This window comes from Chenopodium quinoa, unplaced genomic scaffold (genome assembly GCF_001683475.1).
Source record: "Chenopodium quinoa cultivar QQ74 unplaced genomic scaffold, ASM168347v1, whole genome shotgun sequence".
Classification (NCBI taxonomy): Eukaryota; Viridiplantae; Streptophyta; class Magnoliopsida; order Caryophyllales; family Amaranthaceae; genus Chenopodium; species Chenopodium quinoa.
The window spans coordinates 3,962,742-3,977,779 of record NW_018743919.1 but is presented as its reverse complement, the minus strand read 5'-3'; the positions used below and the strand labels follow the sequence as shown (position 1 = coordinate 3,977,779).

Here is a 15,038-nt window from a genome sequence, read left to right as displayed (position 1 = left end):
GTGGAATTCGCTTCTAAGACACCACTAATCACACATTCACACGACAGGAACTTTTGAGTTTGAAATCTTTAAGGAGTAATTACCTCTCACTTAATTTTTTGTAAGGTACAATCTTTTATTCTTACAACAATAATTATTTAGCATACATACAAATTTAATTTGATATTTGTTTACATTTGCACATGATTGGGTATAGACACGGTCATGAATACAAACAAAAGATGAATATGTAGAATAATTGTTTCATCATATCCATTTTGTTTTGTGTTCTACAAAGTTTATTTTCACATTTATACTTTTGCTTAGTCACTCCTACTTTATCCGTCTTTTTATTTTGTATTATTTAATCATATACTACCTCCGTTTCACATTTTTTGTAACTTTTGCCAAAAATATCCCCTGCACATTTTTTGTAACAATATCATGCTCTGTACACATCTACACAACTTTTACAATTAACCTATCTAAAACAATTCCAACCAATACACAAATTTCCACAAACAAACCAAAATATTTATAATAACATTGGATTAACTAAAGCAAGTACATATAACAAATATTCCAAATTACCAAAATGAGTTCCAATGAATCAAAATAAGTTACACGTCTCCTACTCTAATGACGTTTCTTACGATGTAATGGTGATGGTGTTTCAAAATTTGACTCATCCACTTCCAAAATGGGTGACGCAGTGATAGTGGATCGTTGAGCATAAACCAGTGGTGGAGATACAACCGTAGAAGAGGCTAACTGAGTAGAAATATCAGAAATATTATGTGGCAACATGGATGTGAACGAGGGTGAACTAGGATTGCAAGCAAAGAAGATCGAGGATAATTAGGAGTAAAAGAGGGCAGAGGTGTAGTAGTAGTCAAAGGACTAGATGAGAGCATAGGTGTAGTAGTAGTCAAAGCAAGAGATGAAACTGAAGGTGAAAAACTTGTGATCTTAATGCAATACCTATGATCTGCAAAAGGCTCCTCCCATCCACTCCCCTCCTTATTCATTGCATCTAGTATCCCTACATGTCGATCAGATATGACACATAAACCTCTTCTTTGGGTGACTGATTGCCTAAGACATGTCATGAACCATGACCAAGTTTCAATAGACTCATTTTCTACAATCGCAAAGACAAGAGGGAAAAGCTGAAAGTTTGCATCGGTTGCCATTGCTTTGAGTAAGGTGCCCTTGTACCTCCCGTATAAGTGAGTCCCATCAATAGTGATTAGAGGTCTATCCATCAATAGATGGCTAAATACCTTATCAATTTGGGGGTAAATATCAAAAAACCAATTTGTTCATCAATTGGTGGTGGCGACGTGAATTGGGTTGGCCGCTGGTGTGCAGAAGGACGTCGATGAGGACCGGCAACGTGATGTGTGTGGTGGTCTGGTGGAAATGGAGAGGATTGTCGTGGTGTGTTTTTGTTTTGTTTTAATTTTAATATATTCAACAGAGTAGTTTGTTGCTGTGTGGAGTATTAAGGAAAACCACTACTTTGAACAGCGGTTTTGATACTAAAACCGCTACTTTGAATAATGGTTTTGATACTAAAACAACTATCTAAAGTAGCGGTTTGTTTTTTAAAAAATTAAATAGACCCAAACGTATTTCCAATCCTACGTGGACAACAATTTTGTAAATAAGTTTAGTACCAAGGTAAAATAATAAATAAGTTTCAAATTAACAATATTTTGATAAATCGTCCATATTTTATCTTATCTTCTTTTGCATATTCATTTTCATATGCAATTGCCAATTAGCTATTTATCGCACGGCAACTCATTTTTTTAAATTACTAGCTTTGGGAATTACGATGAATAATGCCAACTTATGACACCACAACCATGGTATAGTATTATCGGAATAGGTACATTCCAAAGTGCTAAATTGGGAATTTCAACCTTTTTAGCTTTTTTTTTTCTCAGCAAAATTCTTTTAACTTATCCAATATCTCCAATTCAGTAATGTAATGCAACTAATTTAGGATGAGAGTAATAATCCTTATCCACAATTTCACATATACCAAATTGATTCACGTAAATCTACATATACTAATAAATTCTAAAGCATCTCATTCACATTCCTTTTTTTTCTTTTTAGAAATTCCAAAGCATTTTTTTTGAACTTTATTACTTAATACCGCTTATATTTTTTAATTATACATTGATCTATATTTACTTATTGGATGTGTACAACTTTGTCGAATAATAAAGGAGTCGTGTTACAACTTTGAGGTTCATTTCTAAAACTTTTTCCATTAGAAAATTTGTACTTCTAACGTCTTTCAAAATGATTTTAATTAAATGTCTGTATTTTGATATTTCTTCAGCCAAAAAAATTACTTGTCTCCCTTTGCTATTAATGTTTTCTATATTTATGTTATAACAATTTATATTCAATACATGTTTATTGTATTCCTTTTTTGCCTCATTGTGAAATGAATTTAATATTTCGTTTTAATATGAGCTGTGTTTTTTTTTTAAAAAATTATCATTATAATATATAATTAACATGTCTTATAAATTTGATGTACTAAACAGTATATCAGTAATTGAAAATATATTTCTCCTCTATTGTGTCGTAACATCATGTATAATAACAAATTTCAACAAAAGTCTATTTAAGTTATAATTAGATCCTACAAACAAGTTTTAATCAATAAAGAAAACATAGATTAACTAAAACTCAACTTGGTTAGAGTTTAACACAAACTGAATAAACAACCCTAAACAGTATCCACTACTCGATCCAATTGTACGTGGACTAGACTAACGTTGATTCTTATCTTATTAGACCATACAATAGTTTCTTCAGAGCGTAATCTTTTAGTCTTATTATACTCGATCAATGAGTAATTTATTAACTAATACTAAAACAAAATGTTCCTGACATCAACCCTTTTTCAAATTGTATACATGTTACTCTGACATAAAAAAAAATTTCACCAAAATATTATGATGATGTCATTAGTTTTTTTTTTTCTTCTACCTTTGTTTTTTTTATCTAATAAATCTTTCACATGCTTTATCCTTTGTCCCTACCGAGTTGTTGTTTTTTTACCGATATGTTAATATGTCAATGTTTAAAGTGTTGTTTTTTTTTTTTTTACAAGTAATATGCTACAATAGAAATTACTTACCATGTATAAAAAAATTTACGAAGTAGAAAATTATCTTTCTCCATATTATAAACAAATCTCTAGTAAGAGTATAACTTTCTTTGTTTAAAATCCATAATTTAATTTTCCAGTAGTCCAAGATAGAGTAGGAGTACAACTTTACAAGATTACATCGTTATTTCTACACCTAAACACCCGTATTATAAGAGATTTATTGGTCATCAATCAAATAAATAAAGGGTAATATAAATTTTTTAATCTCTTTCTTTATCCAGATTGTTCTGATTGGTTTCAACTTTCAAACGACGTCATATTATATTTACTTTGACTGCAAATAATTAAGAAAATACTCGCACTACATGTGATTAAAAAAAAAGTTTCACAAATTTCTCTCCTCTTTTTCTCTTACACTCTCTTAAATACCGAAATCTTGAATATTTTGATTTCTTTAAGAGACAGAAATTTGCAAAAAAGAATGGTGGAAGGTGGAATTGTAAAGGCAGATAGAACAGAGTTTACAGAATGTTTCGGAACAATTGGAAAAACTCCTTATATTATGCGGCTTGCTCTTTCTGCTGGCATTGGAGGCCTTCTCTTTGGTTATGACACAGGTTTGCTTTTTTAATCTTCTTGTTTTTTAATTTTACTCAATTTACATTCGATTTGATTAGAGGTAAGGTTGCGTATATGTGAACCAAACCCGCCTTAGACTACACCGTATGTTAATGCTTGTGTCTAAGGCGGGGTTTATATTATGTGTGGTGGTTATTCAGTTATTGTATAATGTCAAAGTTTTATGCTTGAAGATGATTGGTGGTGAATAATGATGATTAAATTGATTGTGTAGGTGTTATATCTGGGGCTCTTCTTTACATTAAGGAAGATTTTAAAGAAGTGGAACAAAAAACATGGTTGCAGGTATGTTTTTAATTTTTGTGATTGTTGCTTAGTATTTATCTCGATGATACCAAAGTTTGGAATTAGGCATTACATGTATACTCACAAGAAACTTAAAAGTGTTGTTCTTTACATTAATACGGAGTAGCATTTCTTTAGGTGTTATTTACGTATGTTGCTTTAGGTTCCAACTTAACATGTCTAAACTTGACTCGATTTGAACATGAAATTGATTGATGTAAACCCAACTCAACCTGCTTAGAGTTTTTTAAAACTGCTCAACTGAGCACTATCTGACCAAATTAGAGTCGAATTTTAGAATGGACACGACCAATCTGTTTGACATGTCTAATACGAGTATAACACATCTAATAGTGTACTACGACATAGTTAATACTCTTTCAATTAAGTTGTGGACCATTAAATTAAATTTGGTGTCTTATGTTCAGCTTCAATAGTAAAATATAAACATAATTAATTAGTATTAAACGATGATAATATTATATACTCATTTGAATAATCAATCTCTGCTATACAACTTCAAAAGGAGTAACAATGCAATGAAGTTTTGAGACTTTTTGTGGATGATTTGTTTGGTAGGAAACCATTGTGTCCATGGCGGGTGCAGGAGCAATCATCGGAGCAGGACTCGGAGGGTGGCTAAATGATAAGATAGGGAGGAGACCAACTATTATATTTGCTGATGTTTTGTTTTTCATTGGTGCTGTTATCATGGCCCTTGCTCCTGCTCCATGGGTAATCATACTTGGACGAATATTCGTTGGCCTAGGAGTCGGAATGGCTTCCATGACTTCGCCTTTATACATATCCGAGACTTCCCCAAGCAGGATCCGTGGTGCCCTTGTTAGCACTAATGGTTTGCTCATCACAATAGGCCAGTTCGTATCATACCTTGTCAACCTTGGTTTTACTCAGGTAATGCATCTGTATGTGCTACATATATTTTGCTAAGTTTAGTTTCTTGTGAAAAATGTTATACTGTGATTTATATTCTTACAAACAAACTTAGATGTGTACACGGTCCTGTGTATTGTCATTCAGGTTAAGGGGACTTGGCGATGGATGCTGGGGGTGGCTGCTATTCCAGCATTAGTGCAACTAGTACTCATGTTGTCCCTTCCGGAGTCTCCTAGATGGCTTTACAGAAAGGTATGAGTGAATTATGTGCAACTGTAACTTCGGCTAGTCTTATGTGAGACCTTTTACATATTTATTATCAGATGTTTAAAGTTGCCTCTACAAAAAAACAGTATAATGTTATGTGGTTTTTCTGAAAGTTACTAAGTATTAAAATACCGTCTCATATAATTTTTTTTCCCCAAATAATCTAAACAGTTATTATAGGAAAGTTGTGGTATGTATTCAATGTAGACCTTCCCAAGCTTTGTTTACTCCAAGATTTTTATGAATTTTTTTCCCTATCTTTGGGATCAGGACAAAGTGACTGAGGCAGAAGCTATCTTGGCTAAGATCTATCCCGCGGAAGAATTAGAAGTGGAAATGAAAGCACTCAGAGCATCAGTTGACTCTGAAAAGGCAGAAGACGAATTAGTTGGTGGAAATAACATGTTAAGCAAGATACAGAATGCTTGGGGAAACCAAGTTTTCCGAAGAGGGCTATATGCTGGAATCACTGTTCAAGTGGCTCAACAATTTGTGGGTATCAATACAATCATGTACTACAGCCCCACAATTGTGCAGTTCGCAGGGATTGCCTCAAAAAGCACTGCAATGGCTCTTTCTTTAATCACCTCCGGACTCAATGCAGTTGGGTCGATTGTCAGCATGATGTTTGTAGACAGGCATGGGAGGAGGCGGCTTATGATCATCTCTTTGGTTGGCATCATTACATGCCTTATTGCCTTGGCTATTGTCTTCTATGAAGCTGCTGCGCATGCTCCTAGAATCAGTTTTGCGGAATCTAGCAATTTTGGAGTTAACTCTACTTGTTCTGCTTACACCGCTGCTCAAAATCCTGCATCTTGGAACTGTATGACCTGTTTAAAAGGTACTTCAGGTTGTGCTTTCTGTGCGAACCAAGGAAATGAGGTAAACTTACTAAAACTTCTAAATGTCTTTGCTTTTTAAAATAAATTTTGCAAAGTACCAGTCATATTAATTTGGCTCTTTGTTCTTCTTTTCAATATATTATCAGTTGCATCCAGGAGCATGTGTGTCGAAAACAGATGGCTTAAAAGCAGCATGTCAAAAGGAACAAAGAGTGTACTTCACAGAAGGTTGTCCAAGCAAATTTGGTTTTTTGGCTGTCATTCTCTTAGGAGCATACATTATATCCTACTCCCCGGGAATGGGAACAGCACCATGGATCGTGAACTCAGAAATATACTCATTGAGGTACAGAGGAATTGGTGGAGGGATAGCTGCCGTGGCTAACTGGACAGCTAATCTCATTGTTAGTGAAACATTCCTAACCCTAACCCAAGCCTTGGGATCAGCAGGAACCTTCCTCTTGTTCGCCGGTTTCTCAATAATCGGGCTCATTTTTATCTACATCTTGGTGCCCGAAACCAAAGGGCTACCCATTGAGGAGGTGGAGCATATGCTAGAGAAGGGATTCAAGCCTAGGCTTCTAGGTGGGGGAAGAAAGCAGGAGAACAAAGGTAGTGAATCTTGATTAGTCATGATCAAATAAAATAATGTAGTGAAATAAGAACAAATAATGTAGTGAACCTTAAATAAAATAAGAACAAAGGTAGGGAAAAAATTTGTGTACCAAAAAAAAAAAAAAAAAAAGTTACACAAATTTTTCTCCTTTTCTCTCCTCTTTTTCTCTTTCACTCTTAAAAACTGAAATCTTAAATGTTTTGATTTCTTAAAAATAATAGAAATAAAAAGACAGAAATTTGCATTAAAAAAAAATGGTGGAAGGTGGAATAGTGAAGGCAGATAGAACAGAGTTTACAGAATGTTTCAGAACAATTGGAAAAACTCCTTATATTATGCGGCTTGCTCTTTCTGCTGGCATTGGAGGCCTTCTCTTTGGTTATGACACAGGTTGGTTTGTTTTTTTTAACCTTCTTGTTTATTACTTTTACTTAATTTACATTTAATTAGGTTGATTAGAGATAAAGTTGCGCACATGTGAACCAAATCTGCCTTAGGCACAGTCTGTAACGCGTGTGTCTAAGGCGGGGTTTATATATTATGAGTGGTGGTTATTGTATAAATGTATAAAATTTAATTTATGTCAAAGTTTTATGCTTGAAGAAGATTGGTGGTGACTGGTGAGTAATGGTGATTAAATTGATTGTGTAGGTGTTGTATCTGGTGCTCTTCTTTACATTAAGGAAGATTTTAAAGAAGTGGAACGAAAAACATGGTTGCAGGTATATATGTATCTAATTTTACTATTATTATTTTAGTGATTTTTGCATAGAATATTTCAGCGGAGTAGAGCAATGTTACTCACTAGAAACCTCAAAGTTTTGTTCTTTAATTTATGTTAATAGCATTCTTTAGGTGTTAAATACGTACGTATGTTGCATCAGATTTCAACTTGTACTCTGTGGTTAATGCTCTTTGGATTGACATGTTTAAGTAGTAGAAATTTGATGTGTTATGCTCAGCTTCAGTAGCAAAATAAGAATAAAATTATTAGTAATATATACTCATTTAAATAAACAATTTCTGCTAAACAACTTTAAAAGGGAGTAACCATGCAATGAAGTTTTGAGATTTTTTTTGTGAATGATTCGTTTGGTAGGAAACCATTGTGTCCATGGCGGTTGCAGGAGCAATCATCGGAGCAGGACTCGGAGGGTGGCTAAACAATAAGAAAGGGAGGAGACCAACAATTATAATTGCTGATGTTTTGTTCTTCATTGGTGCTGTTATCATGGCCCTTGCTCCTGCTCCATGGGTGATCATACTTGGAAGAATATTTGTTGGCCTAGGAGTCGGAATGGCTTCTATGACTTCACCTTTGTACATATCCGAAACTTCCCCTAGCAGGATCCGAGGTGCCCTTGTTAGCACTAATGGTTTTCTCATCACAGGAGGCCAGTTTTTATCTTACCTCATCAACCTTGGTTTCACTCGGGTAATGTATCTGTATGTGGCCTATGTGCTACATATATTTGGCAAAGTTTAGGTTCTTGTGAAAAATGTTATATTGTGATTTATTTTTTTACTAACAAACTTAGATATGTACCGGTCCTGTGTACTGTCATTCAGGTTAAGGGGACTTGGAGATGGATGCTGGGGGTGGCTGCTCTACCAGCATTAGTGCAACTAATCTTGATGTTGTCCCTTCCAGAGTCTCCTAGATGGCTTTACAGAAAGGTATGTGTGAATTATGTGCAACTGTAACTTCATAATTCGGCAAGTCTTATGTGAGACCTTTTACATATTTATTATCAGATGTTTAGAGTTGCATCTACACAAAAACAGTGAACAGTACGTTATCTGATTTTCCTGCAAGTTACTGCATATTAAAAGACCGTCTCATACAAGACTTTGCCACCAAATACAAACAGTTATAGGGAGTTTGTGTACATTTTTAGTCGATGTAGACCTCCCAAGCTTTGTCAACTCCAAGATTTTTACGAATTTTTTTCCCTTTCTTTGTTGGGATCAGGAAAAAGTGTCTGAGGCAGAAGCTATCTTGGCTAAGATCTATCCTGCAGAAGAATTGGAAGAGGAAATGAAAGCACTCAAGGCATCGGTTGACTCTGAAAAGGCAGAAGACGAATTAGTTGGTGGAGGTAACATGTTAAACAAAATAAAGAATGCTTGGGGAAACCAAGTTTTCCGAAGAGGGCTATATGCTGGAGTCACAGTTCAAGTGGCTCAACAGTTTGTGGGTATCAGTACGATCATGTACTACAGCCCTACAATTGTGCAGTTAGCAGGGATTGCCTCGAAAAGCACGGCCATGGATCTTTCTTTAATCACCTCCGGACTTAATGCAGTTGGGTCGGTTGTCAGCATGATGTTTGTCGACAGGTATGGGAGAAGGAGGCTTATGATCATTTCTTTGTTTGGCATCATTACATGCCTTATTGCCTTGGCTATTGTCTTCTATCAAGCTGCTGCGCATGCTCCTAGAATCAGTGTTGCAGAATCTACCCATTTTGGAGTTAACTCTACTTGTCCTGCTTTTTCCACTGCTCAAAATCCTGCAACTTGGAACTGTATGACTTGTTTGAAAAGCACCTCAGGTTGTGCTTTCCGTGCAAATCCAGGAAATGAGGTAAACTTAATTACTTAAACTTCTTAATGTCTTGCTTTGTAGAATGTTATTTTCAAAGTACTAGTCATATTAATTAGGTTCCTTGTTCTTCTTTTCGGTATATTATCAGTTACATCCAGGAGCATGTGTGTCGAAAACAGATGGCTTAAAAGCAGCATGTCTAAAGGAGCGAAGAGTGTACTTCACAGAAGGTTGTCCTAGCAAATTTGGTTTTTTGGCTGTCATTCTTTTAGGAGCATACATCATATCCTTCTCCCCGGGAATGGGAACAGCACCATGGATCGTGAACTCAGAAATATACCCTTTGAGGTACAGAGGAATTGGTGGAGGGATAGCTGCCGTGGCTAACTGGACAGCTAATCTCATTGTTAGTGAAACATTCCTAACCCTAACCCAAGCCTTGGGATCAGCAGGAACCTTCCTCTTGTTCGCCGGTTTCTCAATAGTCGGGCTCATTTTTATCTACATCTTGGTGCCCGAAACCAAAGGGCTACCCATTGAGGAGGTGGAGCATATGCTAGAAAAGGGATTCAAGCCTAGGCTTCTAGGTGGGGGAAGAAAGCAAGAGAACAAAGGTAGTGAATCTTGATTAGTAGTGATCAAGTAAAATAAGCAAATAAAGCTAGCTATAATGCGATAATGATTTCAGAATTCATTCTTAGCCATCAAAAACACTAGTTGGATGAATAGCTTTCTTACATTTCTAAGTAAAAATGTACTTGCTAGGTTGCGGGAAGAATCAAATTCTTCGTCAAATGCGTCTATCTTTAGTTTTTGTATATATCCTTCCTTTGTAATGGTTCGTAAACAATCATAATTAAGCTTTTCTTTTTCTTAAGTAAAAAAATACCATGGCTTGTTTAAATTTGAATACAATCAACATTAATATACTAAAACCCAATCGATAATCAACAAAGAGCCAAACACTTATATTATTAGTTATAATAAAGAGAATAGCTAGAAACCAAGATATATCTCTAAACTTTATCAACGAAACATATATTCAATGTCATTGGCCCATGGCATGGCATGGCCCCAACCATTTTAGCATCACTTTTTTTTTAACATGTTTTTTTAAAGGAGCTAAATTGTGATTTATTTTAATAATTAATGGTTCATTGTAATTGAATTTTTTTTAGTGATTAAAAACAGCAAAATGCTTTTTTCATTGGGACTTACTCAAAAGCTAATTTATGGATCCGTGGCTGTTATATGTCATGGATACCACCACTTCACTCTCCAGGTCCATTAGAAAGGACAAAAAGAAAATCAAGTGAAAAGACACCAACAAACCGTATAACAGCGTAACTGGGAATCCACATCCTCTTTATTTTTAATTGTCACTGCCATTTTATGCAAATTAAAACAACAAAGGTTGAGCATGTTGTCATAATTTGATGAAGCAGATAGCATGTTAATCCTAAAGATGGAACTGCAGAGTAGATTATACTTCCATCTAAAAGGCTAATTCCAGGACATGAGCTAGAGGTAAATGTTCAAATAACTACCTTTGCTGCCAAGTCCACGATATATGCTTGAACTGTCAGCGAGTCATCAGCAATCAACATCAAGGAGAGCCCACTCCTCAACAGAAATCTCTAAGTTAGAGGCATCTTTTAGCATTCTGATTTCCTTCATAAGTCCTTCTAAGGTTGCATATATTTCTATGACATTGGTATGACAACTACCCTCGGCATTAAAAGCATGAGCTTCATTGTTTATCTCTATCCAGCTGCTGCCTGGGACCTTCCTTATTCCCCTTTCTCTCATCAACCTTGTCAGATTAGCCTTTTCTTCCCACCTCTTAAGACGCCCATAGATATCAGACAGGATAACATAACTACAGTGCTCTTGAGGAGCGATTTCAAGCAGATGATTTGCAACCTTAGTTGCATATTCGACATCTCCGCAGCTTCTACATGCACCCAATACAGTTTTCCACACCATTACATCAGGCTCAAATGGCATTGATTTGACCAAGGACTTCACCTCACCTAAGAGCCCAGCTCTTCCAAACAAATCAATAGCACAAGCATAATGTTCCATTCGCAGTGTAATGCCATACTTTGATTCCATTGTTTTAAGAACATTTCGACCTTCTTCCACCCAACCCATGTGGCTACATGCAGTTAGGACAGCAACGAAGGTCACATGATCAAGCTTCACCTTACTTTCTGTCATCTGATGGAAAAGCTCAAGAGCGATTTTGCCTTGCCCATGCTGAGCATACCCAAAAATGATAAAGTTCCAAGTAATTGGGCTGTCTTTTGGGGTTTCTTCAAAAGACTTTCTAGCATTGTCAAGTAGGCCACATTTAGTATACATGAAAATTAAGGAGCCAGCTACATGCTCATTAGTTTCTAATCCAGATCTAAGAGTCAAAGCATGAATTTGACGGCCCAATTGCAAGGCTGCTAAGTCTGCACAAGATCTCAGGACTGCAGAAAGAGAATAGTGATCAATCCCAAAATTATGTGACCTCATCTTCCCAAAGAACTTTATTGCATCTTCATTGAAGCCAAACTGTGAGAACCCAGTTACAACAGAATTCCAAGAGACGGAATCTTTAGGATCTATTGATTCAAACAATCTTAGTGCATCTGCTACAGCTTTTTCAGTCGACTTCATATACATAGCTATTAATGCATTGGCTATTGCTGTGGAACTCTCTAGTCCCCGCTTTATTATCAAGCAATGGACACATTTTCCATACAGCTGATGTGTCTCTTTGAAACAGGCTCTGACAACACTGGTATATGTATATATATCAGGTTCGAAACCAAACAATTGCATATCAACAAATACTTTAAATGCAAGGCTTTCCTTGTTATGTAGAAGGTATGCCCCCAGCATGGAATTCCAAGTTACCAAATCATGAACATCAAAGGCACCATAGAACATCTTCTCTGCATATTCCAACGAACCGCACTCAGAATATGACGTAAGAAGAGCATTGCAAACAATATTGTTAGTACTCAACCCAAGCTTGATAATCTTTGAATGCAGTTGAATAGGTAACCGGAAATAATCAGGGTCATTAAGTACTGTTAATAATGGTGCAACTGTTCCATCTTCAATCTTCGCGCCCTCTTTTCCCATGCCATCGAAAAGCTCGAATGCAGTCTCAAAATCACCTTGCTCCACAAACCCTGCAATCATAGCGTTCCAAGAGACAGAACTACGGTTAGGCATAATCTTAAACACCGAATACGCATCCTCGATCCTCCCGCACTTAGCATACATATTCAAAAGTGAACTTGCAGTATAAACATTAAATTGAGACCCCGCCTTAATAACCATAGAATGCAATTGCTCCCCACAACTAAACTCTCCATTGGAAGCAACTCCCTTAAGAATACTACCAAAAGTGTACTTATCGACCGCGAATCCACGCCGTCTCATATCAATCAATAGTTTCCAAGAGGGACCAAAAGATCCAGAATTTACATAGCCAGCAATCATGGTGTTCCAAGAAACAGTATCTCTGCGAGACATTTCGTCGAACAGTTGGTGTGCAATCTTCAAATGACCGTGTTTCGCATACCCGCTTACGATAACGTTTGCATCGTAAGTGCTTTCTATTGTTCCAAGCTTCAATGCGTGACAATGGAGAGAAGGAACCTCGTAGAAACAGCTTTTCACAGCTGATCTCAAAGTCTTCATTCATCTATTTAAATTACCGTTTTTTTTGGAGGGAAATAAATTAGAGAGAATTATATGGCACAAAACCTAACGTTATAAATGTAAGGAAATTAAGTAGAGGTCTAATTGTGCAGGTAAGGTTCAACATATAGAATTAAAGCCCAAGTACGGCCCAAACAACTAACTTTATTATGCTAATTACTTTTTTTTTTTGTTTTTTAGAAAAATTAACGTAAATAGACCAACCTTTGGCCGGTTCTCCCAAAATGGACAAACCTATAAATCTGCCCATATTAGACAGAAGTTTGCCATTTTTCGCTCAAAATGGACCAAGCAGGTTACCTACCTGTTATAACAGGTAAAAGTCCACATGTCATTAAATCATTGGTCAAGTTTTTTTTTTTTTAATTTTTAAATTTTGATAATTCTTACAAAAAAAAGAAATAAAAAAAAAATAAAATAAAATCAAAACCACCCTACTGCCACAACAAAGAACAACCACAACATCATCACCAAACGCCAGCAACACCTCCAAGCACAGCACCACCCCTACACTGCCGGCGGCTGGCAGCCGGTGCTCAACCCATTCCCCTGACTCCGGTGACCCCCCTCCCTTTCCGCCACCCTCCATGACACCACTCAACGCCCCATTATGATTTTGCTTGTTCGAATTGGTGGCTGCCGGTGGGCGAGGTTGTGTAGCGCGAGGGGTTGCGAGTTGGTGGCGCTAGTACTGGGCAGCAGAGGGTTGTGTTTATTATTTAATTATTTTATTTTTAATTAATGTTGTGTTGTGTTTTTGTTTGGAGATCAATTCACTGAGGAAGTTACTATTCAGATTCATAAGCAATTTGTTGCAAACTTTGCGTAGTTATAGATTTGGAGGTAATTAAGATGGTGCCCAATTCAATTTATCGGGTGCAGGTTGGAATGTAGGATGAGAAAATAGAGGGGCAGACATTTAGTTATTGAAGTATTGATAAAATGAATTTGACACAACAAGAAGTATAGATTTTGTTGGTGGTTAGATCAAGGGCCTCAAGGCAGTAGTAGAGGTTCTGGAAGTAGAAATGGAGAATAACTGACAAAGATGGAAGGAGTAGAATGTGCAATTCAGGAGAAGACGAGAAGTATTGGGTAAAGCCAAGAGTAGCAAAGGCACCCAATGCTTCTGAGTTTGGTAAAGATGGTGGTGTTTTGAAGCATATGAGTAAGGTGATTTGTTTTAAAGATAGGGGAGATGGTTTTGGGCGGCGTCGGTGTAAGTGGTGGCTGGTGGGGGTTTAAGGATATACCGATTTCAAGGGTGGGGGTCTTGGAGGATGCCGGAATCCGAGTGGGGGTTTTAGGCTTGTTCGGTTCCGGTGGGGGTTTTCGGGTGGGGATTGGCCGGTTTCGGGTGGGTTGTGGCCAGAAAGACAAGGTGGTTGGAAAGAGAGGTGAAGGGGAGGGTGGCCGGAAAGGGAGGTGGTGAAGGGCATGGTGGCCGGATTTAATGGAGGAGGGGTTGGCAGTGGGGTTAGGGGAGGTTTGAGTTTTTTATTTTTTTTTATTTTTTTTTAATTTAATTTAATTTATTTTGTTAATCTAAAAAAAATAATTAAAGGAAAATAAATAAAATGACCGATTGTTCAGGTCATAGGTCAGTTGGGTTTATTATGAGAGAAAAAATACAAACTTGTGTTTATTTTGAGCAGATTTAAAGGTTGTTTCGTTATGGGAGAATGGGGCAAAGGTTGGTTTATTGTTATTAAATTTTCCTTGTTTTTTTTTACTATTATTATGCTAAAAAATACTTCATATGACTTCTGTTTTAAAAATTCTTAATATATTCCACTAGATGGAAGCTCGTGCGATGCACGGTTTTTTCATTTTTAATTATTTAATTTATTGTATTTAATAATTTCAGACAAAATTACAAAAGTTTAATATTTTTTAAACTGTAATTTATAATGAATTTATTAAATATAAATAAATTGTAAATATGATATTTTTTCCGTTATATAAAATCTTTAATGTGAAATGATAAATTTTTAATAATTTAAATCCTAAATCATTATTCATTGTTTTACCATATCTTTTATTTCGATAGACCACCAACCTCGTCCACAATATAAAATCAAATCTATGCATTGGAATTTT

The 15,038-nt window shown here is 36.1% G+C and overlaps 3 protein-coding genes across 3 annotated transcripts; 2 read left to right on the top strand and 1 right to left on the bottom strand.

The window, feature by feature from the left end:
- The first annotated feature begins 3,400 nt into the window (after positions 1–3,400).
- On the top strand, positions 3,401–6,760 carry LOC110687462 (inositol transporter 4-like). Its single transcript, XM_021864114.1, has 6 exons — positions 3,401–3,735; positions 3,972–4,042; positions 4,622–4,957; positions 5,084–5,191; positions 5,477–6,091; positions 6,198–6,760. Exons 1-6 carry the CDS (start codon positions 3,600–3,602, stop codon positions 6,675–6,677), a joined length of 1,746 nt encoding a protein of 581 aa, XP_021719806.1. The 5' UTR covers positions 3,401–3,599; the 3' UTR covers positions 6,678–6,760.
- A 41-nt stretch (positions 6,761–6,801) lies between these two features.
- LOC110687461 (inositol transporter 4-like) lies at positions 6,802–10,105 on the top strand. The gene is made up of 6 exons (XM_021864113.1): positions 6,802–7,057; positions 7,319–7,389; positions 7,767–8,102; positions 8,237–8,344; positions 8,640–9,254; positions 9,364–10,105. The coding sequence occupies exons 1-6, from the start codon at positions 6,922–6,924 to the stop codon at positions 9,841–9,843; spliced, it is 1,746 nt and encodes a 581-aa protein (XP_021719805.1). The 5' UTR covers positions 6,802–6,921; the 3' UTR covers positions 9,844–10,105.
- Positions 10,106–10,204: 99 nt separating this feature from the next.
- On the bottom strand, positions 10,205–14,809 carry LOC110687458 (putative pentatricopeptide repeat-containing protein At3g25970). The gene has a single exon (XM_021864112.1). It carries the CDS (start codon positions 12,915–12,917, stop codon positions 10,809–10,811), a length of 2,109 nt encoding a protein of 702 aa, XP_021719804.1. The 5' UTR covers positions 12,918–14,809; the 3' UTR covers positions 10,205–10,808.
- Positions 14,810–15,038: the final 229 nt, after the last annotated feature.